Below are 27,465 nucleotides of genomic sequence, written 5' to 3'. Positions count from 1 at the left end.
AACGGACCACAAAGTAGTTATCTACAGAAGTGGATAATATAATTATGACACAAAAATATAATTTAAATATCTGTGGTCGCACTCCTTTTGCGCTTGTGACTCAACATCTCCTTGGCTTCTGGGGAAACCCGAATCACGATGCAAAAGTAATGGACAAAATTTCAACGTCTCCGAGTACAGTTAAATCGCTTGTATTCCTCACAACACACACAGAACTATATTGTCAAATTCCGACTAAAACAAAGCAATCATAGCAACATGGCAACCTATATCGTCGGGAATTTATGAAACTATTTAACAGGCCAATCATCGTGATCGTGCCAATTCGGTTGATTGCGAATAAAGATCTTGATGGAATAGATCAACATGGCACGTGATATACCGCAATAAATATAACGTGTCTAAGCTTTATAACTGAGCATTCAAGTGAAAAGCAAGGGCATGTATTTTGAGAAAATATTTTGGCATCATTTGACTGGACCGGCCTGCAATTGCTGTGAAGATTTAAATCCGTACCCGTGACGCCAGTTGAGTTTGACACCCCTGCTTTAGATAAACAAATTACCAGGGATCACGAACCCCGCAACTGCGGTAGATATCCCGGGCATGGAATGTGGATTCATGTGGAGGGGACTCATACTGTGCGGCAGAATTCAATGATAAACGTGCGATGGCGACGGAAGAACGTTCCATATATCCAATGCAACTAATACTGGATGATAAGTACTACCTTCCATTGCTGACATGCTTCTAACGCTTTCCTGAATTCATCTGCTTTCTCAACGTAAAACATGGCATGGATATGGACAGGAACGGGAATTGCGGTCCGGCGCTCCAAATTTCGATTGCAATATTCGTAGGGTCTCTGACCATTCACGACAATATCCAGGAGATTCAACTAAAATGTGAAAAACAGTTGTTTCCATACTTTAAGATAGCTGCCGAAGAGATGATTGGGTTCGAAGTCATATAAAATGATAGGTAAATGTAAATGCGCTTGAAAATATTTTGGGAATCGAATCAGGAATTGTACTTGATACTCTCTGCAGCAAGTCTCAATCAAAGACCAGTCAATGTTTTCTTCTTCTGTGCAATCGAGCAGGATCTTGCTTATCTGAACACAATATTAGTTCCATTAAGTAAGATGGTGTGATTGTTACGATGATTACCCATTTGAATAATTATTCATATAGTCACAGTACAATAGTAAGCTAATCAGTATGATTTCTTGATTCTGCATAATGCATATACTACATCGATTTTAGTTTCATTCCAGAATATCTTTTATTTGTTTTTATATCTACTCAGGAATATGATATGCATTGTACAAACATATGTTATAAAAGATTGTGGTCAAAGTAGTCATCGTCGGTAGTCAAGTAGAAGTCACGCCTTCAATTTCTACTCAGTAGAGGTAGAAGAAGCAATATGCAGGTAGTAAAAAAATGAGTACTCAAGGCCTAGTTTTGTCTAAAAAATGAAAACCGTCAAATAGAATTAAAAGTACTCTAAAATCATAACTACTTGAGTAAGTAGTAAAGTAGGAATAATCCATTATTCCGTTACTAACCACCTCTGGATATAAAGAAACGCGGACCATGTAACACGGTCACTCATGTTTACGCAAAACTTCCCATACACTTGGCACGGAGACGCATACCTTACTCCACACTAATTATTAACTAAATGCTTTCCAAAACAACTATTTGTATGAGGCATTGATGATTTTCACCTCTGACAACGCCAATGCTTGAGCGTACAGTTTCACTTATAAAATAGATGAACACTTATTTATATGGTACTTTATATTTTCCAGAATCAAAATTTATGAAAACTTAGCACGAACTACACGAATGTAAAATACAACAAGCAATTAGTCTTGTAAAATAGGGTTACCATATTCCGTAAAACGGTAAACCTTTTCCACTTTGTAGTCGGTTGACTAAAATAATAGGTCAAGTTTCCTGCTCAGTGCCCTTCACTTTATCAGGTATTCGACTAAAAATGGTCAACTTTAGCTCAGATCCCAAAATACCCGCCAGACCGTTAGTTGAGTGCTATTTTATGGTATCTCGGTCGAATTTTGCCATGTGTTTCACTACTATTCTGAAAAAAAGAAGACAAAATCTGAAAAATGAGGACATTTAGGCGTCCTCGGAGGACATTTTCAATAACCCGAAAAAAGGAGGACAAATCATCCTAATGGGGGACGTTTGGTAACCCTATGTAGAGGAACTGCTAAGGCAGAAATGGAAGTAGTAAAAATCATTGTCGCTTGAGTAAATAGCGGAGGTAGGCAAAATTTATTTGAGTATTCTGAAAAAGTACAAGTACTGGTATTCTAACCACATCTATTAACAAGTCACTTCCATATTTCCAGAGTACATGGTTATTCTGACAATTTCCTTCATAATTTTGATGGAAACTTATGGACTGCTTAATACTTTCCAGAATTCAAATTGTAACCAGTAAGTGGTCTTGCCGCAAAATTGACCAAATCAAAGCAGGAAGATGACCACTTGTATAAGTACTTAAAGCGGTGGTTGTCAAACTTTTCAGGTGTCAGGGCAAAAATTAAAATTTCAGAATACGGTCGGGGCCGCACGAGTAGGCTACCAGGGAGATAAATTGTATCAAAAATATTCATCAAAATATGAATTTTTGGCATGGTTCAAATCAATCGCTTAACGCCATTGGCACAACAGTACGTTTAATATGAAATCAATTTCAGCATTTTAAAATGCTTTGCCAAGCATTTTTCTGAAATCTCAAATCGGGCCGCGGGCCGCAAAATATGACGTCGCGGGCCGCGTGTTGGTGACCCCTGATCGAGAATTACATATGTATTGCCATCAATTTTTATTATTCTCTCTGCTCACGTAATCAGTTTTACAGGTAGAGCTGAGGGAAGTGTATTTGAAATGGTAGAGCCCATAAAAATTAAACATCTGCGTGCGTATATCCGTTGGCAGGAACGACACAGTTCTTCGTCAGCCCCCCCCCAAAAAAATAATAATAATAATAATAATAATGATAAACGTCGGTCTAGGGTTCCCACAGGGTGATAAACCTACCCGTATCACCTTGTTCGCTTTTGCCACGAAACTAATTGTACTGTTAAGTGAGCCAGCACTATTTGCAGTATTTGCCTAGAGCAAATACAAATTGAAACAGATGTTCCATATACATATTTAATGAACCCCCAAACGATTTGGCCACCTGCAAAGTACCCAACCATTATTATTATTAATTCAAGCACACACAAGAAATCGTTCGGTTACTTATTTTTGTTAGATATCTAGGCATCGATTTCTGGATTACTTATTGTAGTATGAAGTACGTCTGGAAGTAGAAGCAAATAGAATAGTCGAATCAGTCAACCGTGATTCGAAGTTCAAATGACGGCAAACATGAAACCAAATAAATAGCATAAGAAAAATATATCTGCAGCAGACCTTTTTTACTTTACGTTCTGATAACTCCCTCAAACCAGCCTGCTTGACATACAGTTCTTCAATCAATTTGATAAATTCTGTATCGAAGAGGTTGATCAAAAATCCCACTGCTGCGAAGGAAAGAACCATTTTGAATGATGGAGTGGAATCCTGCGAAAATAAAGTGCTGTGAGGTCACAAACTCACAATCCACCAACAAGAAGCCCTAAGATATATGTGTGACCGAAGAATTTCATTACCAAAATTCATAAGAAATATCAGTGAATTGCAAAAAGATAAATCAAAGTCAAGCCAAGAAATTACTCCAACACCTCACACAGTAAGAGTTTGAATACGATGCCGTCTGAGTCCGAAGTAGTTTTCGAAGAGTGTCAATTCGACGCGTCGTGGAAGAAAAATAACCATGATACAGAGCACTCAAACACGAACTGAATTAGAAAGCACCACACAACGTACAATGTTGACACCACACACTAGGTACTCAATCAAGAAGAAAAAACTATCAATGAGGTCAGATCAGTTTCGGCTTACGTATTGTACAATCACGTCAGGTTCGCTTTACAATAGTGACTACTTCTGCCTACTGCGGGCTAGGCGAAATCTTCGCGCTATTGGAACATATTTGAAGAGACTTTTGGGGGTACAGAACTTTATTATACATTTTAATAATATATTCCTATTACAAATATATTAAATCCGAAGCTTTTCGAGCCAACACTCTTCAGGGGTAATCGTCGGCATAAAGAGAATTCCAAAAACTTGCATATAACTACATTGCATAAAGCCAATTGTGACGTCATAGAAACAAAACAACATCAAATGCAGACAACCCGCGAGCGCAGCTAGTGGCCAATATTTAGCTGAAGCAAGCGTTCCTTCTGCTGGCATAAGCGTGGTTGATGGATCTTAATGAATGTCGATTCCAGCGCGGACAAGTGGAAAAGTGTGCGATCTCTACCCTAAATTGAGAGTCTGTCGTCATAATAGTTATTGGCGCAAGTAGCATGCTCAGCTCAGTTCACTGCCACGGCCTGATTGTGTTCGAACACCCTCAGGTCAGTTTCAGCGGCCTGTTCCTGGGAATTTAATTTACGTAGTCTAATAACGCGCGGTACATGTTGTTTGATACGTTCCTGCAAGCGCTGAGTTGTTCTTCCTACGTATCGACAATCACAGTGGCACTTAAATTCGTAAACTATATTGCTTTGTTGAGAAGTGGGAAGAACATCTTTGCGCGTTGCAGGAAGTAAGTAGTTGTTTGGTAGTGAATACAACATTCGTTTTCACGTTGTCGTAACAACGATCTACGGCGGAGATCAACTGTTTCTCAAAACGAGAAGAGGTGGGACCCAACCACGGTAAATGTATGTATACATTATTCTCAGGGCATTCGTTCGTGTTTTGGGAATTGCTGGCATTGAAATTGTTGAGTTTTCTGTCCATAGAGCGCTTGATGATATGTTCCGGGTAACCGTTATCAATTAAAATTTTTCGAATATATTCGAGTTCCGAGTTTAATTTTACATCCGAACAGATCATCAATGCTCTATGTACCAATGTTCCAATTAGATTCAGTTTACGGCGGTTTGGGCTGAACGAATTCCAACGCAGATATTGTCCGGAAAATGTTGGTTTCCGGTACACCGAAGTAACGATGTTATTACCCTGTTTCTCTACAAGAACGTCCAAGAACGGTAACGAGCTGCCGCACTCTTTTTCAAATGTGAATTTCAATGAGGGATGTAGCGCATTCAAGTTAGTTAGATTAGAAAATCGTCAAACTCTATCTCGTTATGGCAGATGACGAAGGTGTCGTCCACATATCGACGATACATAAAAGGTTTTTTGATTGTATCAGCTGCAAATAATTTGTTCTCATGGAATCACACAAATATATTTGCTAAAATCGGGACGAGAGGGGATCCCATAGCTAAACCATCGATTTGTCTCTACATAGTATCATTAAAACTAAATTCACCAGAGCAAGTGACCATATTCAAAAGTTCATCTTAAACTTTACGCGAGAAAGGGGGTGGTGGCAAATCACTATCGTATCGCGTGCAGGCAGAGGTCAGAGCAGAACAGTGTCCAGAATATACCTTGAAGTTTCCACCCCCACCACAATCCCGGATTTCGAAATATTTCAAGAACATGGCTTGTCTGTTTAAAATAACGATGGGGAAATACCTCATACTTTGATTTGTTATCGATGTGATCTACAATTCCGAAGAGAATTGAGAATTAAAGCACGGTGCCAACAAAAAATGTATTATTTCACTATGTACAAAAACAGCATGGGCTGTAAGCTTACTATTCCCTACAAAATCATTGCGTCTTCATAGCGCTCATAATTACGTTATCCACTACAGCCTTGCTATACTACACTGCCAAGTCATCGCTCTACGTGCCTTAATAGTGTTGTTTACATTTTCGTGCATAGTAAATTCAGTGAGATGGGCAAAACTTTGGTTCAATCATTAGTATGGACTCGTTATCAAACTTAATCAACTGACTATCCAACCTTGATGATGAAGTGACCGTCAACATTCTCGCCAATTATCTTGATGACTTCTTCTTTGTTCTTCAATACCACCCACCCTCCCCCTTCATCTACAGTCAGCCAGACAACCTAAATATTGTTCAGATGTGAAACTCGAGTTCGCGCATTTTATCGATCATCCATCAAATATCGTGACGTCATATCGCAAATACAGTGACGAACACAACATCACAACACGGTTCACTAATTTTACCGGCGTTTTGGCCGATGGCGGCATTTTGGGACTCGATATCTCCGCAAACACTCATTTATATGAGGCAAGAAGTATTGGCAACATTTTAGAGGCACGCGATGTTTGATTACGTAAATGCGACATAATTTGACAAAATATTGATGCACAATCAATATCAAATTTGATTGCGTTGCATTCATTTCATTCGTTCTCAATTTGGTAGAAAGCGAATTTTTGTTGATGAGATCGTGACATTACCTCAGCGCTCTTTTTTCTGCCACTACGCTACATAATCAACCATTTCACTAAATTCGATTACATAGCTCGATATTAATGACACAGTGCGGATATTAAAATATGATATCAGTGAATACGTACTATACGGCTTCGGGGTGAATGCAGAGTAGGGCTGTTAGGAAAAAAAAAGTTTTCTTCAGATTTCACTGGTTATGCGATACAATTGGTAGGTTGGTTGAAGCAACGCCGTAAAACAAATTTGGCTGACGTCCAACTAGTAGCAGCGAGATTCATGTTGTGAAAACTTTGGAATATCATTGAAAAAAATTAAAATTTTTTCTGTCAACCCATAATATTGCTGGGCTATCACCAGAGTTGATGCATACTAAATTTGGCTCAATTCCAACTTCTAGAAGCGAAGTTATTGCTGTAGTAAAACTTCCAATTGCATTATTTTATAAGAAATAATCATCCTATAGCTTTAAATACAACATCAATTTTAGTACAATATTTATTAAACTTAAATACTATTCGGGTGCCTCATTTTAAGAGTTAATGGCTCACTGAATGCACACCAAATCTGATCAAATCCCTTTAGTGTGTCGTTAACTCTTGAAAATGGGCACTAGAAAAGTCTTCGAGTGAAATAAATATTCTACTAAAATCGAGGTTTTATTAAAAGCTATCATCAAGTTTTGTACCACGAACCAACCATTAAAATAAATAATCAAAGAGTTAGCCACCGCAAAAACTATTTTATTGGAATTCAATTTTTTTTTACTGCAATAACTTCCCTTCTAATTGGTTTGAATTGAGCCAAATTTGATGTGCAACATCTCTACTGACGGGTCAACAATGTCAGGGGGTATACAAAAAAAAGTGAATTTTTTTTATTTTCAAATGTTAAATCAAAAACTTTGCAGTGCATGAAAATCGCTTCTATGGTTGCAATTGACCATAAGCTTGTGTGCAGCGTATTTTCTCCAACCTAACAACTCTATAACATAGCCACTGATATCAGAAGAAATTTTGTTTTTTAACAGCGTTATTGCAGAGGATATGTTGTATAATGCTTTCTATCACGACTATGGCGTCATGGATCACGAACGATTGTCACGTCACAAGTCTTCGCATATCCACATAAAATTACAGTTCGGTGCCTTTAGACTTGTTAATACGCAAATAAATCATGGAATCGATCTCACTTCCCAATCCATTTTTCCAGATGGCGATTCAATCGGACGATGTCGAAGAAGTGAACCTAGTGCTGTTGCTGAGAACGTATTGCCACGCAAATCTACTTCCTTCACATGGAACGATAAAAATATTTTACGAAGCGTTGAAGAGAACTAATCGTGAAAGACAGTGTGGAAGGCAGAATCTATTTAGGTTATATGACCTAAGGATATTCCATACAACGTACATTATGTAAGTAAATGCTGAATAATTGTGCTATCAGCAAATTCGTAAGCAATCAAATTTAATTGAATACATATTTCTCGAAGCAATATGATGAAAATTTATTGCCTTCATTAGAAATAATTCCCAAATCGACGGGATTTGGATTTCCAGAATATTAGTCATTTCCAGATTTCCATATTCCTGCTAGTGTTACTTTATTATTGTGGCAATCTCTAGTGCAGGGGTTCTCAGCCTGTGAGGCGCGCCCTCCTTTGGGGGCGTAGGAGGCTCTCAGGGGGCACGAGAAATTGACGAAGTCATTATAAATTGTACGTGTCTGAACATGTGTTTCACATCCATTATGAGAAGACGATTATTGAAGATGAAATTTATTCCATATTCAAGAAAGCTTGCAAAATAAAAACTCTAGCAACCGTGCTCAACGGAGTATAGTCTGATTTCAACTTCATTTGAGCAAATTTTTGATATTCTTTGGAGATATAGAGAGCAATTCCCACGTATAAGTCATTTATTGCTTCATAGCTTGGGCAGTATCCTAAAGCTTGTCGCGCTGGGCAGCTGTTGGTAATAGCTTGCGAACTGCACTGCCTTAGACAGACTTAAATGCAACACAGGTTGCACGGTTTCGCCCTCAATTAGGCTATAAATCAACACAATTTAATTAATTTCCAAAACTGATTAAACTTAGCCTGGCAGGACAGAACGACGCCTTGATCTCTGTACTCACTACCAGCATCAGGATTAGTCTAAGGATGACCTACCCTGAAATTAATTAATGGATGTCTTGTTAAATTTTTTTTTTGTTATTTTTAAACAAGTTTGGAGAAAATTGTCAGCAATGTAAAAGATTCAGCAACTGGGATGCAGATTCAAAATTGACGTAAGATATACTTTATGTATACTATTAGTACAGGGGTGGGCAGCGTGCGGCCGTAGAAAGGAATTTGAGCGGCCGTCGACGCCTAATTCAATTAGTATGTGAGTGCGGCCGTAGACATGCAAATTGCAATTACGAATTCACTCCCGCATTTTCGAGACATTTTAATTAATCTTGAAATTTTCTTCGCCCTCCGCGCAATTTAACAAGACTTCATTTTTCGATTTTAATGCAGTAGCGCCCTTCTTAATCTGAGCCGGAATGGGAATAGGCAAGAAATAACAATTCGTTCGCTGCCCTGAAAAATTTTCGCGCTCCGCGCGACAATATGCACTCCCCTCAATTATTCATCACTTTTCCAATCGTGATTTCGGTGCGTACAATAGACCATTGTGAAAAATAGAATATTCCGGAGTTCACCGGAAATGGATATGGACAGTTTACCGTAGGAATTTTGCGTCCAGATGGTTCATTGCGCCTATGCCCTGGAATGCGGCCTTACGCTACATAAGCAATCGAAATTCAGCAATGATTATAAAAAAACGTTGCCCACCTCTGTATTAGATGATGTGCTCGTTTTGACATGACGATAAATGCAAGGGGGGTCAGGGGGCGCGCGATTTTTTTGACCATCTCCAAGGATGCCGCGTGTCAAAAAAGGTTTAGAACCACCGCTCTAGTGCCTACGAGCGGGCTTCATAATGAAATATGAATACAATGTATGCCAATATATTGTCAAACTATCAAAGCAACCTCAGGGCATATTTTGGAAGCTGAGAATGTTCAAAATCTTCGTGATCCCCATAATAAAGGGAAATTACCCTAGTTTTAGAGCCACGGTCTCTTAATAAACCATTCAAACAGCTTCAACCGATTCTAGGAATACACTGTCCTCTTTTGAGATAACGATTTGATTTCAGCAAATGATGGCTAATTTTCATTCATTTTCAATTTCATTTTGGCGAGAGAGGTGGCCAGAGTTGGATGTTTTAAAACACATTGTTTAAAATATGTTTTAAACAGAAGTCGTGAAAAATAAAATTGTGTAAAGTTATGCCATAATTGCGTAAATACTTTCCAAAAAACGAAATCAATTGAATTGTATTTAGAGAAGCTAGGATTCGAGGTAATAAACCTTCAGCCATTGCTTTCGATTCGAAAAATCAATAAAAATACTCCTGAAATACTCCTACATAATGTATGTTTCCTGAACAGGTTTCTTACCATTGAATATGATTTTGAAAATTGCTATCCTTCCCGCAATAGGCCTGAGTAATGTGAAATTATGACACCTAAGCGATTGTTGCGAATAGTGCATCGCCAGGGAAAAGTTGCAAATATCGCACTGTTTCTAAGGAAGGGAGACTTCACAATGAGATGAATTTCAGAATAACACATAATATAGTTTTCCTACGAAATGCATCATTTGAAAAAGTATGACTCACTTGTATTCGATTTACCAGACACCTGGCAATGATGCTCAAAAGCTCGTCGTCAATACTGCAGAACGATAAATTCAAATAACCAAGGTTTTCATTCCTTGCTGCAAGCGATCCAATGATATGAGCTTCATCGCGATTCAATGGGATGTGAGACGCGTCGATGACGGCAAGATCTTTCATTAGACTGTCGTCGCCCGATTCGTAGATTGCTGTATAGATTTCCATGCGATCGTCTTCGTATTCAAACTTATCGTGAAGTTGTGAAAGGAGCGATTGAGATAGAACTTGCTGCTTCTGTGTTTGATCCGAGACTGTCAAGCAATACGCAATGTCGTTGTACCGGTATTCGTAATGTTTCTTGCCTAATCGTTTACGTGAAAATTGAATAATTCACGCGACTGTGATGAGGCAGGGTTCAAATGGAGTCATTGAACTATGTCTATCACAATAACATGAGCACAGAGCCGTAACAACACTTCGTCAGCCCCGATAAAAACACCCTGGGCCCCCACATGGTGATAGACCGGACTTCTGCTGGTGAGTCGTGAGTCGGCTTCCCTCGTCTAAACGCGCGAGGCGCGAGAAATCGATGTAATTCATGACTGAATCGGTCGATATGATCGGGAATCGCATATATATTGCTATCAATTTTTAGCTTCTCTGTGCTCACGTAATCAGATTTACCGGTAGAGCTGAGTGAGGTGTGTTTGTAACTGTACAGTCTGTAAATAAAATAAAAATGAACATCTTAAGGCGGGCGGACCCTTTGGTATGACTTCGTTACATGATGTTATTTCGTGACGTCCTTTCTGCTATATCAAAAAATATAGAATCGCCCAAACGTACTAGACTGAAAGATCACACGATTCTGGATTGGTATTTCTTCACTTGCATGTAACTTTTTCCTGCATGATCGTATTTGTCTGGTGAGGTTCAGATTGCCAAGACAGGAACATTCGGCGCCAGTCTTTTAGGCGCCTATATGGACAAATAAACCTACCGTATATGTATTTTGTATATATAACCAAGTTTTCGGCCAGCATAAGGGAAGTCCTTTACGGCCACGGTTTTCTCGCTGCGATCGTTCTGGCACACTTTTTGGAGTCGCATGTTGTATGGCCTAAAACTCATCTGTCTTTGTGCGTCGTGCCGCGGTAATGGTCGACGTCGATATACCCATTTCTTTAAATCTTGCATATTTTTTCTTGGGGGAAGGGTACCCAATAAGCAAGATACTTGGCGACTTGAAAACGCGCGGGGGTTAAGGGGTGAGGCAGTTACAGCCCTGCATGAGCATTTCATACGCATCAATATCGCACGTTCGACAAAGATCGAGTCCAGAATTCATACCTAAGTGTTCGAGGTTTATTTAGTCTCATCCTAGCCATCTCGTTCGCGGAAGCGCTATCGTTCAATAAGTTTAGAAGTTGGCCGTGCTACAAGTCGGCGGAAGCGAAATCAAAAATGTAAAACATAGGCCTGGTGTAAATGACCATTTTAGTCGACAGACACCATAAATACCCGAAACAAACAAACAATGTTACATAGTGTAGCGCTCACACTCAATTATCTGCGAACTTGAGGCCCATTTTAGATATATAAGTTTTATTTAACCGACTGAAGACTTATTTACTAGCCGTGTATGAATTTAAGATATTTCGACTATTTCACCCCTTCGATTGTGACAATACCATCAAAGTCATGATAAACTATAGGCGACCCATAATAATCAGGTAGGTACTGCGGCAGAATAGCCGCGTAAAACCATGATTACTTACCACTGTGAAGGTCGCTAATAGATTTCATGTAAACGATGCCTGTAACGAATCTTCGAACGACGGACCATCGTTTCTCATGTAGATGTTTGCCATCAAAGCGAGAGAACATTCCGATCTCCATTTCCGAGATAAAACTAGCTGCCAGAAATTCCTGCATGCTTTGATGACAGAAGAAGAATGTAAAGTCATCTTCCATCAAGTGACAGCTGAGGATGTTGTTGTTAGGCACTTTCGTCATCAAATCCTGTACTTCGTCCGCAGAAACTTCAAAGCGATCCAAATCTGCTTTGTAGAATACGACTCGCCCCTCTTCCATGCCTTCAAACGCCATTACCTTCAATTTGTTGATTATTGAGAGGATTTCTTTGCGTTTTCGGATATTTTCCACACCCCGTAAGACTAACAGGATCCTGCTGTATAGTTCTGTCACGGTAGACGGAGGAGGTATATCTGGATTGATTCCCATCACCACTGCTATCAAAATCAGGAAAACCGGGACCGATACTAGTTGTAATAGTCGTGGTGACATGATTTCAATCTTCTCCCAGAGACGCTGCCCGTTCTCGCAGAGCAGAAAAGTAAACAGTTTATAAGCGTCTTCCAGTGTGAGGCCATTGAGTGTGATTATTTCTTCAGGACGTGCTTGCGCCGGTAACTCGGAGACTTTGAATTCACGCGACGCCACTATGATTTTGACTTGGCGAAGGATTCTGCGAGATAGGATGTTGTACATGATGGTCGAAGTGCTCGCTCTTTCAAACGTTTTGATATTTCGTACTGTAGACTCCTCAAAGTCCCACTTCACTTGATCAAGCCCGTCAAAAATGATAATTGCTTCAGATTGATTCTTAAGCAGCCATTTGAAAGCTTCATCCTCTTCATACTCAGTTTCAAACAGACCGCCGAATAAAAACTTCGATGATTTTATACAGATTTCTTTTTTCATGTTCTTCAATTCGACGTAATGTACCATTTTTGCCTTTGGTTTCGGTTCGGAAAAAGAGTGTCTACTTTTTTTATTCCCGGAAGAAGTTCCGAGAGCGCTTCGGATAAGTCTACGAAATATATTAGATTTCCTTAACGGAACCGCTTCATGCTTTTCCTTCGCGGAGGGAATTTCGACCATTCTCCGAGCAATTCTACGCACGAGAGTAGTTTTGCCCGATCCTGCAGAGGCGACGATTGCAGTGTAACCAACTTTTTCACCGGAAGGTAATTTCTCCGACTTTGCCATCCATTCCATTATCTCTTCCATTGTTATCGGTTTACCGCCATTGTCGGATTGACGGTAAAAACCGACTTCCTCTATCAACTGATTTTGATAAGCTTTCCTTCTAGAATCACGAAAAGATTCTTCATTCGAACTGTTTTCGGGAAGACGACCTTTGTAGTAATCATCAACATTGTATTTTTTCATCTTGGGGAAAACTTCAAAGTCAGGCTCGTGAAGAAATTCATTCTTGAAGTTTTCGCGAATGCTACTTTCCGTTTGTTGTCGAGTATTTTCGTTTATAACCGTTATCAATTTCCTGTAGTCTACGCCTGTACAAAATAATTTTTATTGTAACTGTTATCAAGTATTGCGCAAAATTTGTAAAAGTCATTAAAAGAAAATGCTATAAAACTAATTCTGGTATGGTTCTCTTTCGGTTCGGTTTGTTAGCAATTTTTATCAGTTCAATACACCACAAAGTTGCGATACTATGAAAAGAAAGAAAGGTGTCGAAACCACTTGTTGTTATTTTTGTGTGTTTTGGGGTATACATGGTGTTTATCGACTACTATTGTCATTTACACAAGGCCGATATTCTTCTTATTTTCCGTAACTGTCGACTTATAGCACGGCCCACCTCTAGGCTTTTTGGATGACACCGCTGACGCGGATGAGGTGGCGAGGAGGGGCCTAGGTAAACCTCCAACACTTAAGTATCGGAATTAGGACGTCAACCTCGGTCGGACTCGAAACCACTTCCTGTTCTTTGGAATCAGACACCCACCTTGGCCTTGGCCCGGGGTGACCAGCCTTTTCGGCTGAAGGGCCACATGAGATTTACGAAGCATTGCGCGTGCCACTTGCATATTGATGTCCTTTTAGTCGTCCGATAATAGCGAACCGGATTAGGCGAAGGTAAAAAGGACAAAAATATAAACAACAAAATCGCTAACACTTATGTCACGAAAACTCTGTGCAAACGTCCCAGCCGCGCGAGCGCTAATATGTTCGAAGGTAGGGAAAGATAGGTCCATAAAATAATGTCAGTTGCATATATTGTGGTGGGTCGCTCCTGTATACAGCTGGGCTCGTTTGGCCAGGACATGATTAATCGGCGCTTGGACATCAATATCGAAGAGCTCAGTGAACGTTGCGTCTATCACTTTGTGCAAAGATTTCATCGCTGACGATCTTTCAGCGAGTGCAGACGCCAAGTCGCGTGTCCACGATCAGGCTAATCAAATTTTAGGTTGCTCTTGCAAGTTCACAATGAATTACCTGGCTAATATATTTTATTTATATTATAAGTAATTTCGAGAAATGCCTCGCGAGCCACTCGAAACCTTCTCGCGGGCCACGGGTTGGCCGGCCCTGGTTTAGGCGATGTAAAGAGGAGGCATGTACATTGAATGAGAAGTAAAAGTAGTACAGAAAAAAAATCAAGCGTGAAGTGGCATGTCACTTAAAATGAGCTCGATAGTCAGTAACAGTATCAGTATCAGTTCTGCTCGATTTGCTCAAAAAAGAGCTATGTGGTGGATTAGTTGCATTCTAATGATATCGATGGCGCCATGGCTTGTAAGCTAGAAGTTCAGAAACCACATCCAAAGACGACAGTGCTTGATCCCTCTCTATATATATAATATAAAGCTTGATTTATTCACTTTTGTTTCAATCTGACGTCCTTCACCTCGGACGCTTAAGCGACACCGCTGACAATGACACATTTACTAGGTTACCTTTCCAGGCTATTCATTTTGTTGAAGTCGTGAACACTGCGTTTTGCTGCAATGCCTTTGGTCAAGTTTGCAGACCTAGTATAGGGGGTTTGAGTTGCGGTAGTTGACTTGTTTAATGGATATGTATGGATTTTCGCGGAATATTACTTAACTTCCGCGTGTTGCGTTACTCTTTTGCTGCGTACTTGCAAAACATGTAATTTTCAGCGGTCTCGCTAGGCCGTTCGTGAGATAAGAAAGTACCGTATCTGACAGCTCTGCGCGCATGAGGGGACAGCGAAATGGTGTCATGTAGTTTGAAACCCAAAGAACATAAAATTGTGTTCATGATCAATTGAATAACGAAGAAAGAAGCGAATAAAAACAGATACCCTGCAAATCTTAAACTTTTCGAGTATCTAATATCCTAATATATTAAAAATTATAAATACAAATCTTTACTGCAACTTATAATAATAGTAAGTGCAACTTTCCAACTACAACAAAAACTTTCCCTAGTAATAACTAAACTTTCTTATATAGAGAGCAGAGGTTCTCAAAGGCTGGGACATGGTCCACTGGTGGGCCACAAGAGTAATGTGAGGTGGGCCACAGCCCTTTTTGGAAAATTATAAAATTTGTGAAAATTTAGTTATATATTTTTATATTCATATTATCGAATTATACGTCGGCTATGTTCCTATACAAGTCGAAGATGGGAGGGAAAGCAGCGGATTTTGTCCTCTGGCCATGACAACCTACGGCCAACAGCAACGGCAATAATTTCGATTATAAAGTAACTGGACATTAATGCTGAAGAAACCAAGTATTCCGGCACTGTCATGCGTCGTATGCCCTTGAAAAGGATGAGCATTAAACTGAGACTGAAATGCATTTGACGTAGAATATTGGTAGGCCTATACTTCGGCAGTTCGTATCATTGTAACATAAGAATAGCCACAATTGCAACTTATTATCTATTATAAACTTCCTGTGGAAGTATACGGCATCACCGCAGCGATCTTAATGTATGGATGATTTAGCACATAACATCAAGATTTGAAGTCGCTCTGACAATGTGTGGCCTTGAAGTCATTTTACAATGTACATAATGTACGAGTAACATGAATTGTTTGTAACATTGGATTTAATGTCCTGGCAACGCGACTTCCATAGGTACAAGACATACTATGTACAATTGTACATTGTACAGCTAGCATATAAAAATTCGTTCTTCGCTTCTCTATAGCAACGTATCCCATTCACCAAAGAATTGTTTGAAGCGGGGCCAGAATGATAATATTATTCCCCACCATAGTGGAGCTAAAACCGCCAGGACATAATGGCTGTGGGGATTAGATCGTTGGGTTTCCCGACGTGAGAGTTATGTGCACTCCTAACCCCAAATCGGGGAGTGCTTAAAGAGGCCCAAAATCATTGTTGTTTGTTGACTGAGAGTTATAGAACTTGTAAATGTTCTTCGCGCGATTTCGTGTCTCTTACGGCCTGTGTTTGGATATAATAAGTAAGACAAAAATGTACATATTGTAGATAAATAGGCAGTGTTGGGATCAAGTCACTACCTTCGATTCACCAGTCCTTTCATTACATATTTTGACTCGAGTCAAGTTAAGTCACTCGAGTTTTGAAGGTGACTTAAGTCAAGTCGAGTCAAGTCAAGTCAAGCCACGAGTCAAGTCACAATTCAAGTCAAGTTGCCTTTTCGAAGAATGAGGCATGATTCTGAAGCGATGAACGAATATAGAGTTAAATATACACGGAAGAAGGCGCTGTGTCGCTCACATATACGTAGAACTGTTGAACTACGTAAGTAATTACTAATTACATAGCCCCCGTTTATAGTTACCGCAGTCACAAAAGAGAATAGAGAAACGAATTGATAAGATGCAGTACATTACCAATTGATATAACACAATTCGAGCCCGTGCCAATGGCTGAGGACTATTATAAACTATATTCGAATTCAATTTCAATAAAACAAGAGGTTCGGTTTAATACATACTGCAGTTGACGACAACGTAAGTTTTGGTCACTTTGTTTGCGGTCAATTTATATGTGACAGAACAATGGAGGATAAGCAAAACACACTTATATTGAAGGATTGCTCGCTCTCACGGGTTACACCGGCGTTTCGCGAACAATCCGAGCCTGAGCAAGATACAGTGATTTTCATCGACAGCTATTACTTCATGACTTGAAATTGACTCGTAAATTTTGCTCCAAGTTACGAGTCAATCCACATTTCTGATACGCCGAGTCAAGTCAAGTCGTTTTAGCAAAGTGACTCGGGTCAAGTCAAATAATACGAAAAGGTGACTCGAGTCATCCCAACACTGGAAATAGTCGTATCGGCAGCGGCTATTACCACACATTGAACAGGACTATGACTCTGCGTAGAATAAGAGGTGGGCCACAGAACATTTTGAAACTCGAAATGAGCCACAGTCAAAAGAAGGCTGAGAACTCCTGATATAGAGGTTACCAAGGCTGAAACAAAAGGGCTGATAAAAAATATAGATTACTCGGCAGTAAAGTATAAGAAATTTCGGCAAATGTTATATTTTTAATTAGGACAGTGTCATCAAACCTAATCTTGTTGCGCCTAAAACAGTGTGATGGCCATCTTCAACGGGCCAGAGAGCAGCTGTTGCTCAATGTAACTCAAAACAATTACGATGTTTCTTCCATATTTAATTCTGGTACCGCTTCTGGACCATATTGCGCGAAATTCTCTTGTAGTATCTTCTTGCGCACTACCATACTCCAATGAATCTTTGCTGTATAACTGACTGCCATTACAAATATATATACCTATCCGTGCAGTAGATCAGTCTTCCTTACCGCGACATGACTATCGCTGTATGTTTTGGTAAGAATACTGAGCGACGATCCGCAGTGTAGTTGTCGTTGTTGTTGCCGACATGGTCGAGTTATCATATTGTGACGTTATCACCATGACAGCCGGCATAACCTAAGCTAAGGTTACAGAAAGGTAGTAAGAACGTTCATTCATTGCGTAACGATTGGATTGTAGATCAACCTTTCTGCAGCCGTGGAGCATTTGCCATTTCGTTGGAATCAGAAATCCAAATGCGAAAATGAATGCCGCGACGTGGCCAGAGATCGGGTGCGACTACTGATAAAACATGATGTGGTGCGTCATGCTGATATTATACAATTGTTGAAATAACAGAAATGCGGAACCTTTACACAATTGGCAATCCGAGACTGGATGAACTACTTTATGTATAAAGTGCAGCAATAGCAGGTGTTTTCTCTTCGCGATTTACACTGATAACGACAATTTATGTACCTTTGAGACAATCTATTGAAGAAGATTATTGGGAATACGGATGGTATCCAGTAGGCTATAGATTCACTTATTAATGCAGGCATTGAAGATGAAGAGTAATGGAAGATCATGGTGAGGATATTTGCAAATGAAAACAATCTCAGATTTCTACATGTCGTATAATCTCTGATGGCGTGGTGAATGGGAGACATTCATACCCATGGTCACATCAGGGAGGTCATTACATTCTCTGCGTAAGAATAGAAATCTTCGGTATTCCGTGCAATCTATTCGCGAACACCATGAAAAAATGTTCGGAAATTCTGACAAATATCTTCGGCAGACCACGAACACTCAATACCGTTCGTGTTAGTACGATCATCATTCGGGAAGACTTATGTCGGCATTATGGCTGCCCGTTATTTCTTAGTAAATAACCGCACATCGCACTTTGGAGGATGTCAAGATCAGGAATATGTTGACTTGAACAAATTAAGCGAAAAAGAAGTTACAAAATTTAGAATGAGAAAATATGAAATCGAATATCTCTGTTCATTGCCAGGAGTGAAGAATAGCATGGAGCCATTAGGTCATCATCGTTCGGCAGACCTAACCAATCTAACCATACAGCACAAAGTTTTGGTATCTCTTAAAACGCTCGGTTCAGGAAGCTTTCACAATTGCAGAAAATATTTCTTGAAAGTATCCCAGCCAACTCTTAGTAAAGTATTAGTCGCGTTTTGGGATTCAATGCTTTCGATATAGTTCCAAATTTCATTTACATGCCAATAAATCACACTGAAGTCGTCGCCGTTAAACGTTGTTTTTATCAAGTAGCGGGTTTTCCTGGCGTAATCGGCTGCATTGATTGATCTCATATCCTTATAATTGCTCCACATGATGACGAGTTTGCTTATGTGAATAGAAAAAAATCTACTCAATCAACATCCGGGGAATCTGTGATGCAAATCTTCTATTTACGGATGTTGTAGCAAAATGACCTGGATCAAAAGATTATACTTCAAACTTCAAGAATTTGGGACGATTTCGAAAGAGGTGAATTTGGATATTTTAATATAATGATATTAGTCAGACATGCATATAAGCATTTACGATTAGACAGCACTCTTACTGTTTCAATAGCAGCGAGATAGTACGGGGTAATGAAAACAATTTTGGCATTTCCGATAGCACAGGGTAATTGCCATGTGGAATCTTATCTCTCAAAAGTCTTCGTTTCGTTTTCAGACCGTAATTAATCAAGTCATAAACAAATCATCGCTCCGCAAATTCTGAGCTCTTTATCTGGAATTGTGATTGTACTTCGATATTAATTCCCAGAAAGTGCCGCTAACAAATTTAGATGGGTATTCAAACAAACAACGAAGCGAAGTGCTAAAGTTTCCCACTTACAACTCATCGCGAACAGAAGTCACGAGTACGAACAAAACACGTAATGCGTATCCCGTAGATAAATATTCTGTTCAGATGAGCAGAGTCCCGAACACGAATGCGATTACGAACGCTATCACGAATGACCATGTACTGGCTGACCATGTACTGGCTCCCCAGTAGAGGCGCAAAAGTTCAATCTAATCATACTTTATAACTATGATTGCGCACCATATGGAACCGTGGCGAAAACACGGTAACGTGATCTCGAAACAAGTATGATTAGGAAAGGGGCAATTATGACTTCGTTAGGTTTGCGAAGTCCCATGCTGAAGAGCCCCATTCTGAAATGTCTCCAACTAAACTATCGTTATGGAGGGGTTATGGATATCATTGTGAATAATTTATGCATCAGAATACTAATACCACAGAAGCCATGACTTCTGGTCCTGAAAAAATTCTTCACATATTTTGCAATTCCTTGAAAATGGGGTTTCAGCAGACCATTCACCAGCAAATATGCACACCGTATTGCATAAAAGAGCATTATACTCACTTTTGATCCCGGAAGGTTTTTTTCCATCAGCACCTGTAACATGGTAGACGATCTTTGCACTGATTTGATCTCCTGCCACGACGTTAACAGAGCTCTTTGTGAACTTCAGATTGATATTTTCTCCTTCGGCCAAAGTTGCGGATCCTAAGAAAAACACATGGTTATTGTACTGCGTGCCAGGTTCCATACAGAGCCTTATTAGAAAATAACATGAATTCTTCTATTTTCTTCGATATCCTCCGGAATATTATTAGCGCAACGAGCAAAATGTACAGTATTTAAAGAACTTCGAAGCTGTTTCAGATGGATAAATAATCATGTATTTTAAGTAGTCTGAGCTCAATACAACAGACATCGAGCTACTCGCCGCTTATTTCGGGCGATATTGATGTAGGCTTGACATCAGCGACATCAGAATTGTTATACTTACCCCCTTCTGCCATGGTATTGATAACGTGGTACTAATTAGCTAGCGTATATGACAATACCGAAAATACATAATAACATTCTATGTTAGGGATACCATACGTCCACTTAAGAGAATTTGTCCTTTTTTTACTTCTTTGAGAGTGTCCTCGGAGGATGCCCAAATGTAATCTTTTTTGGATAATTTTGGTTCAATATATGGCAAACGTAGACTGAGATTCACTAAATCAGCATTGAAGTAACGAACGTTCCGGTGGCTATTTCGAGAGGTGAGCCGGAAAGTTGGCGTTATTTTAGTCAACCGAACACGAAGTGAGAGAGAGAGAGTTATGGTATTCTGTTTTGCCTGCACCATCGAGATGCTTTGGCGACGGAGATACGATACGGCGTTTATAGTAAGGTCATCTAGTCTGAACCAATGTTCCCTCTAAGCTGCGCACGTGCGCAAATGCGCAGTGCTGAAACGGTCTCTGCGCACAGAAAATCTACGTTGCGCACAGAAAATCAGAAATGATGTTTTTTTTTATAGTTGTTGCGCACTGTTGTCCAATGGACCACGCAGGCGCACAGATTCGTGAAAATTAAGATGGAACATTGCCGGGGCCAAATAGTGTTATCACTGAAGTCTGAAACCGGGGTACAAGTGCGCCCCGCAAAGGTAACTATTGCGCTCCGTGAGGAAATTAGAGTTCACAATGACCTGTGCCTCACGGAAGATATTTTTTTGGTATGGCCTTGTACACGTGAGCGATACTGATATCATTTCAATAGCGCATTACTTTCTGGGAAAGGCGAAATAACCTGGTTTAACAAAGTTATGAATAACAATGGTTTAGCTCGAAGTTAATCTGCGATAAACTAACGAATGATAGTCTTCTTCGCATGGCATGAACATTGCGTAGGATTTACTCAGGACCGTAACTTTCGCACCCCAAACCCCCAATTGGAGGGGCCAAGCTCGAAGGGGGTCCAAAATTATTTCGAGAATTACCATAAATCATGGTGTATCTTTTGAAATTTTTCAGGAATTTTTTTTCGCGTTACGCTCGTTTTATTATTGTAAGATATCTGATTATTGGGTACCCTTTCCCAACAAAAATTAGGCATGATTTATAGAAACGGGCAGTTGGGCGTCGGCCATTACCGCACCATGACGCGTTAAGACATATGAAGTTAAAGGCTATGTAACATGCGAATCCAAGAAGGGCGCCAGAACGATCAGCATCGAGAAAACCTTGGGCGAAAAAGGCTGCCCGGTGCTGATCGAAAACTTCGATATATACCAATATATGTGTAATTGACCATATCCATGGGCGCCTAAATGGCTGGCGCCGAATGTTCCTGTCCTGGCGATGCGGGTCCCACAACAAGACAAATGCCATATCGAGGGAACATTATTTTCCAGTTAAGAGGTACCAATTTGAATTCGTGTACGTCTTTTACTTTAGTACGTTTTGGCGATTTCAATATCTTTTGACATAGCAGATAGGGGGCACGAAATAGCATCATGTAACGAAGTCATTATATCAACGGGTACGCCCGAAGATGTGTTATTATTATTTAGAGAGCCTATCTATTCCAACACACCTCACTGGATCAGCTCTACCGATAAATCTGATTATGTGAGCGGGGAGAGGATAGAAATATATGCAATATATATAATATATAAAATAATATAATATAATATAATATATATGCAATTCCCGATCATATTGGCCGATGCAATCATGAATTATAGATTTTTTTCGCGCTTCGCGCGTTTAGGGACGCTACTACTAAATGGGCACCCAAAGTACATGATAAGTACCGGAAGAAGCCTAGAGCCGTAGGGGGTATGGGTTAGTTTTATCACCCTAATGGAGGGTGGTTGCGCACTGTTGTCCGAGGGCCTGCGCAGTGAGTTGACGTGTTTGTGCAGACTCTTGAAAAATTAGAGGGAACGTTGGTCTGAACCCCCGGTTTTTTCTCCTCCATGCTGTCCGTGATTGCTGACTGCCTAGCACAGGGGTTCTCAACCTTTTTGGGCATGCGCCTCCCTTGGCGATGGTCAAAAAAATTGCGCTCCCCTGATCCCCCCTTCACTTATCGTCATGTTAAAATAGTACATCATCTAATACCGAGGTAGGCATCTTTTTGCTAATCACGGTCGCATTTCGATTACTTATATAGCCTTAGGTCGCATTCCAGGGCATACCAGTAATGAACAGACTGGGCGCAATTTACCTATGTTAATCTGACAATATCCATTCCCGTTGAACTCCGGACTATTCTACTTTTCACAACGGCCTATTGTACGCAATCGAAATCGCGAGTGGAAATCGCGAGTGGAAATGTTATGATTAGTGGCTGGAATTGCATATTGTCGCGCTGGGCGCGAAAATGTTTCAGATTCACGAATGAATTCCGTAATTAATAGTAGCAATATCACATATTACTTTCAAATATTTATCATTTATCCGCCCATGTAATCAGATTCACCGGTAGGTTCATGGAGGGAGTGCTTTCGAAAATTTAGGGCAAGTTATAAATGATAATGCATCATTAGTCACTTTGTTGCATGCTGATATTTCTTGACACCCCATCAGGATTGTCGATTGTATCGGTAGTGGCAATAGCGGAAATATATTGAAATCGCCCAAATGTACCATCAGCAAATTTATTTCGCGAGGAGCACACGATTCCGATTCCTGCGCATATTGAGAAGGGCATACTACTATATCAGATTCGAAAAATGAAATTATGTTGAATTGCGCGGAGCGCGAAGAAAATTTTAAGAATAATTAAAATCTCTTGAACCATTTGGGAGTGAATTTGTAATTTCTATTTGCATGTCGACGGCCGCCAACACTTACTAATTGAATTATGTGTCGAAGGCCACACAAATTCCCTTCTACGGTAGGCTTACCATATTTTGGAAATCTATAAAGAGGACACTTTTTCAGAAATTTGAGACTTGCAAAACCGGAGAAGAATTCTCAAAAATCGGTGAATTTGCTAGGTAGTTGCTTTAAAAAAGGTCACCTTTTCGCTCAGAGCTCAAATTACCGTCTTTCACTCCGAAATATCCGCCGGAGCGTCCCTTCTGTGCTAATTTACGGCATATCACTCGCATTTTGCTCTAAATGTGACCTAAATTTTCTAAAAAGAGGACAAAATCTCAAAAAAGAGGACAAAAGGGCGTCCTCCGAGGACACGTTCAAAAAAGTCAAAAAAGAGGACAAATCCTCTTAAAAGAGGACGTATGGTAACCAGACATGGGGTAATCGCGATTAGTAATCGTAATCGATTACGACGATTACAGCATTTTCAAGTAATCGTAATCACAATCGATTACATTCGAAAAAATCCCGAAGTAATCGTAATCGTAATCGACTACTTCCCATATTTAATCGATTTCTTTGTGAAAGAACGATTACTTTGTATTTGTCCAAGGACTGTGACATAAACTAAACACTCGTGAACAAGGAAGAGATAATATACCAGTTATTCAGAGCGTAAACGTCTGATTTGAAATGCCACTGGTCATTATTACGTCAGAGGTAGCCTATTAGCTTTGCTCGTCTTTGCGTAAGAAGTGTCCACACATAGTAAATAGATATTCGATGTACATTAGTGTGATTGTAAGAAAAGCCACCGTGCTGTATATCGGGTTATCAATACATTTCAGACACCACTACTTCGCAACAGGATAATTAATCACCTCTCAATCTCAGCCTAAGTCAAAATAGCAACTTTTGTATTGATGTTTGGTTCTGCTTATAGTTAAACTATTGAATGTAATAGTTCTAATTCTATAGTTAATTGCAGTTTAACCGTGCTGCTTGGCGAGCAGTAGGCCTATATGGTACGAACGTACACCAGACAAAGGTTTGAAATTTGGTACTCGTCAAAAAAAACATTTCGGTTTCCACAACGAAGCATTAAAATCAACAGCTGCTGATATATATCATAACCGAGCCGTTGTTTTGCCGTTTTCGTAATGGAAGCTTGCATTACATTATCCGCATCAAGTTGACGGCAGAATGTTAAGTTCACGTTCTCGTATTTTCATATTATTCTTCTCAAAACGGGCGCCAATCGCTATGTCACAATTCTTTATTGAACATTTGGACCTGCCGCCATAGCCATCGGCTTATATACCATGTTAGCGTGGGTTGTAGCTAGAATCAGGATCAAAACAGCAAAAGTTTCCCCCACCCAAACATTGGTCTTGGGCCCTCATAGAGTAGTCAATTTTGAAGTTGAAGATTGAATTTAATCAATAATATTGGTAATTGCATTATATTGCGTTTTTAATCCTATCTCAGCGCCCGATGGCCAGATTTACCTGAAGAGCAGGGGGCGCGTAATTCATAATTATAACATCTGGTATCTTGGAATAATTACTTTATTGTATGTTGTTAATTCGTGACCTCCGGTCTGTTATATAGCCAAAAGATATTGTTGTAGTGCCCCAAACATAGCAGAATACAAGAAAAACTTGCGTGAGACGCACGCACAAATTTTCATGTCTAATCCTCTGTGGGTGCCCGGGTGGCATTTGCATCGTGGGCTCAGATTGAAAGGAATAGACTGTTAGTCACGCCCACCCAGCCCGGCTATTGACAATGGAAACATTATCTAAGTTTCGGCCAATGTCTTTCTTTAGTAGCACACTTCGTGGAGTCTCGTGTTGGCCGAAACTTCACATGTCTTTTGATGTGTCAAGGAGCGGTATTGACTGGCACCGAAATGCCGATTACTATGAATTATACAAGCCCTATTTCTTGAAGGGGAGACATATGCATTTTCAAATCAAGCTATCTAGAGACATTTAAATCGCAAAGCTTAAAGAGAATTTCCAAGTTAATGAAATCTATCGAAAATACTCTTATAATTTATGTTGGTTTACGAAATACTTTTGCGAGTACCCTCCCCAGCAACCACTCTCCGCACCCTATTGGGGAATTTGGGGTGCGGCAGTTATGGACCTGGCAAGAATGCAAAACGTTGTGTGGGATAAACCGTCCTCTATAAAATGGGCAATAGGTACATTATGACGTAACAGAGAAATGTCCCATCTTTTGTAAAGACAGCTGTTATATCATTAGGCCTTTTCAGCGCAATCCATGTATTGTCTTCCAACCAATATAACTACTACCATGCAAAATAAATGTAATCGTGAGTAATCGTGATTACTTTTCCAATGTAATCGTAATCGTAATCGACTACTTCCTGATTTTGCTGTAATCGTAATCGTAATCGTAATCGCGTGATTCAGAAGTAATCGTAATCGCAATCGATTACATTCATGAAGTAATCACCCCATGTCTGATGGTAACCCTATTCTACGGCCGCCGGTCGCCCATCCCTGGTCTAATAGTATGCATATAGTGTCTTGTGCCAAGTTTAAATCCGCATTCCCGTTGCTGAGTGTTTAACATTTGTGACAAATTTCACCAAACTTGTTTGAAAATAGCAAAGAACATTGGACGGGACATCATTTCATTTCAAGGTAGGTTGCACTAAGACTAATCCTAATGCTGGTATAGTGGCTACAGAGCGCGCGGCGTCGTTCTGTACTGCTGCCATACTAAATTTGATCAGTTCAACAAATTGTTTAACAAATTGTTTGCAGTTTGCCAGGTAGCTTTTAAGTATAGTTGCTGCAATACACCTGATACCATAGTGTTCAAGCTTGTATCTTAAAATTCTGTGGTTCACAGTGTCGAAAGCTTTGAGGAGGTCGATGAAAATGCTGCAGCCATTTTTTTGCTTGATGGTTTTGTAATAGTCCGTTACAATTGATAGTATTGCATGGTTGGTGTTGTGGTTTGATCTGCAATAAGTGTAATGCTTGCCAGAACGTAACGACTGGACTTGTCTGTAGGTTAGTAATCCATAGTCTGACAAGCTGCACTACAAAGTTCCTGGTAAAACACTCACGTTGGTCTGTTGGAATTGCTTCATTTCCAGAATCCATGGTGTAGTTGTTGGTGATCTTGTTCACGGTAATCTGATCTTCCGTCACAACGTTAACCGAGCTGTTCATGATCCGTTGATTGACGTTTTCGACTACTGCCAAACTTGCTGATCCTGAGACGCCCGAGAATATTGTAATAGTTCCGAGTTCCGATGTATACTCATTTATAAGCATTTGTAATCAAATTGCATCATGGAAACTTCCCATAATGTCTTGCCAGTACTAGATTATGCAGCGGGCTAATAATATAATATTTCAGTGACTTAAACATGATTTTATATGGATAATGTTGAAGAAATAAATAGGAACTCAAATATTTAAGTTTTACTTACTGCTTTCCCCGGGTAATACTGACGATGGCACACCTGTGCCCCCAGAATTTCGGTCCTCACCCCCTTCCGCCATGATGGCAATCACGTAATGGTAAATAGTTGATGTATCAGACAATACTAAAAATGCAAGGACACTAAATTGAAAGTCTACAATATTTGAGAAATTTTATTTGAATAGCGCGTCGAAACTAAAGAATTTAATTCGAGTACTCTGATTCAGGAGCTGTGAACATCCACAAATTTTGAACACATAATGACTATGTGAACAAATAGGATTGGTGAGATGAAATACACGAATTATGCTCGAGGCGCGCAGCTTCAATTCTGGCCGTGTCAACCCGTGATGCAGTTCATAAAAGAAATTTATCCCACAAACATAAATTCACAGTTTATCATTACCCAGGAAAGCTGAGGCGCCGAGCGTGCCCAATACTCCATCACATAAAGTCCGATGAGACAAACCAAGGAAACCCAGATCATCTTTACTTTTTTAACTTCACATCACAAAAAATGCAAAACTTATACTATTCAAAGCCTGAATCGTTATAGAAAGCTATCGAAACAAAATCCGTGTGATGACCAGTAGCATGTCCCAAAGATTTTCCTCTTC

General features: G+C 39.8%; 4 protein-coding genes across 4 annotated transcripts in view; all 4 read right to left on the bottom strand.

The window, feature by feature from the left end:
* LOC145432981 (uncharacterized) overlaps positions 1-6,103 on the bottom strand; it is a 15,069-nt gene extending 8,966 nt beyond the window's left edge. Inside the window, exons 1-4 of the mRNA XM_080309851.1 lie at positions 5,977-6,103; positions 3,456-3,605; positions 1,034-1,114; positions 731-898 (exon numbers count right to left, since the gene is read on the bottom strand). Of these exons, the coding sequence (XP_080165977.1) occupies positions 731-898; positions 1,034-1,114; positions 3,456-3,584 (378 nt within the window). The 5' untranslated portion in view covers positions 3,585-3,605; positions 5,977-6,103. The remainder of the gene's footprint in view (positions 1-730; positions 899-1,033; positions 1,115-3,455; positions 3,606-5,976) is intronic.
* The window catches only part of LOC145433477 (uncharacterized), a 288,213-nt gene that overhangs the window by 9,567 nt on the left and 251,181 nt on the right, over positions 1-27,465 (bottom strand). The gene's annotated exons all lie outside the window — the stretch shown is intronic.
* LOC145432877 (uncharacterized) overlaps positions 1-27,465 on the bottom strand; it is an 89,436-nt gene that overhangs the window by 29,562 nt on the left and 32,409 nt on the right. The gene's annotated exons all lie outside the window — the stretch shown is intronic.
* On the bottom strand, positions 4,469-27,465 carry LOC145437594 (uncharacterized). The gene is made up of 8 exons (XM_080314864.1): positions 26,856-27,465; positions 26,487-26,636; positions 20,136-20,279; positions 11,944-13,485; positions 10,184-10,476; positions 5,977-6,084; positions 5,555-5,671; positions 4,469-4,531 (listed from the first exon to the last, which is right to left on the bottom strand). The coding sequence occupies exons 1-8, from the start codon at positions 26,926-26,928 to the stop codon at positions 4,469-4,471; spliced, it is 2,490 nt and encodes an 829-aa protein (XP_080170990.1). The 5' UTR covers positions 26,929-27,465.

This window comes from Botryllus schlosseri, chromosome 1, assembly GCF_051294905.1.
Source record: "Botryllus schlosseri isolate E-star chromosome 1, Bs_hap1, whole genome shotgun sequence".
Taxonomy (NCBI): domain Eukaryota; kingdom Metazoa; phylum Chordata; class Ascidiacea; order Stolidobranchia; family Styelidae; genus Botryllus; species Botryllus schlosseri.
The sequence above is the reverse complement of the archived record's forward strand: the minus strand, read 5'-3'. Positions and strand labels throughout refer to the sequence as shown.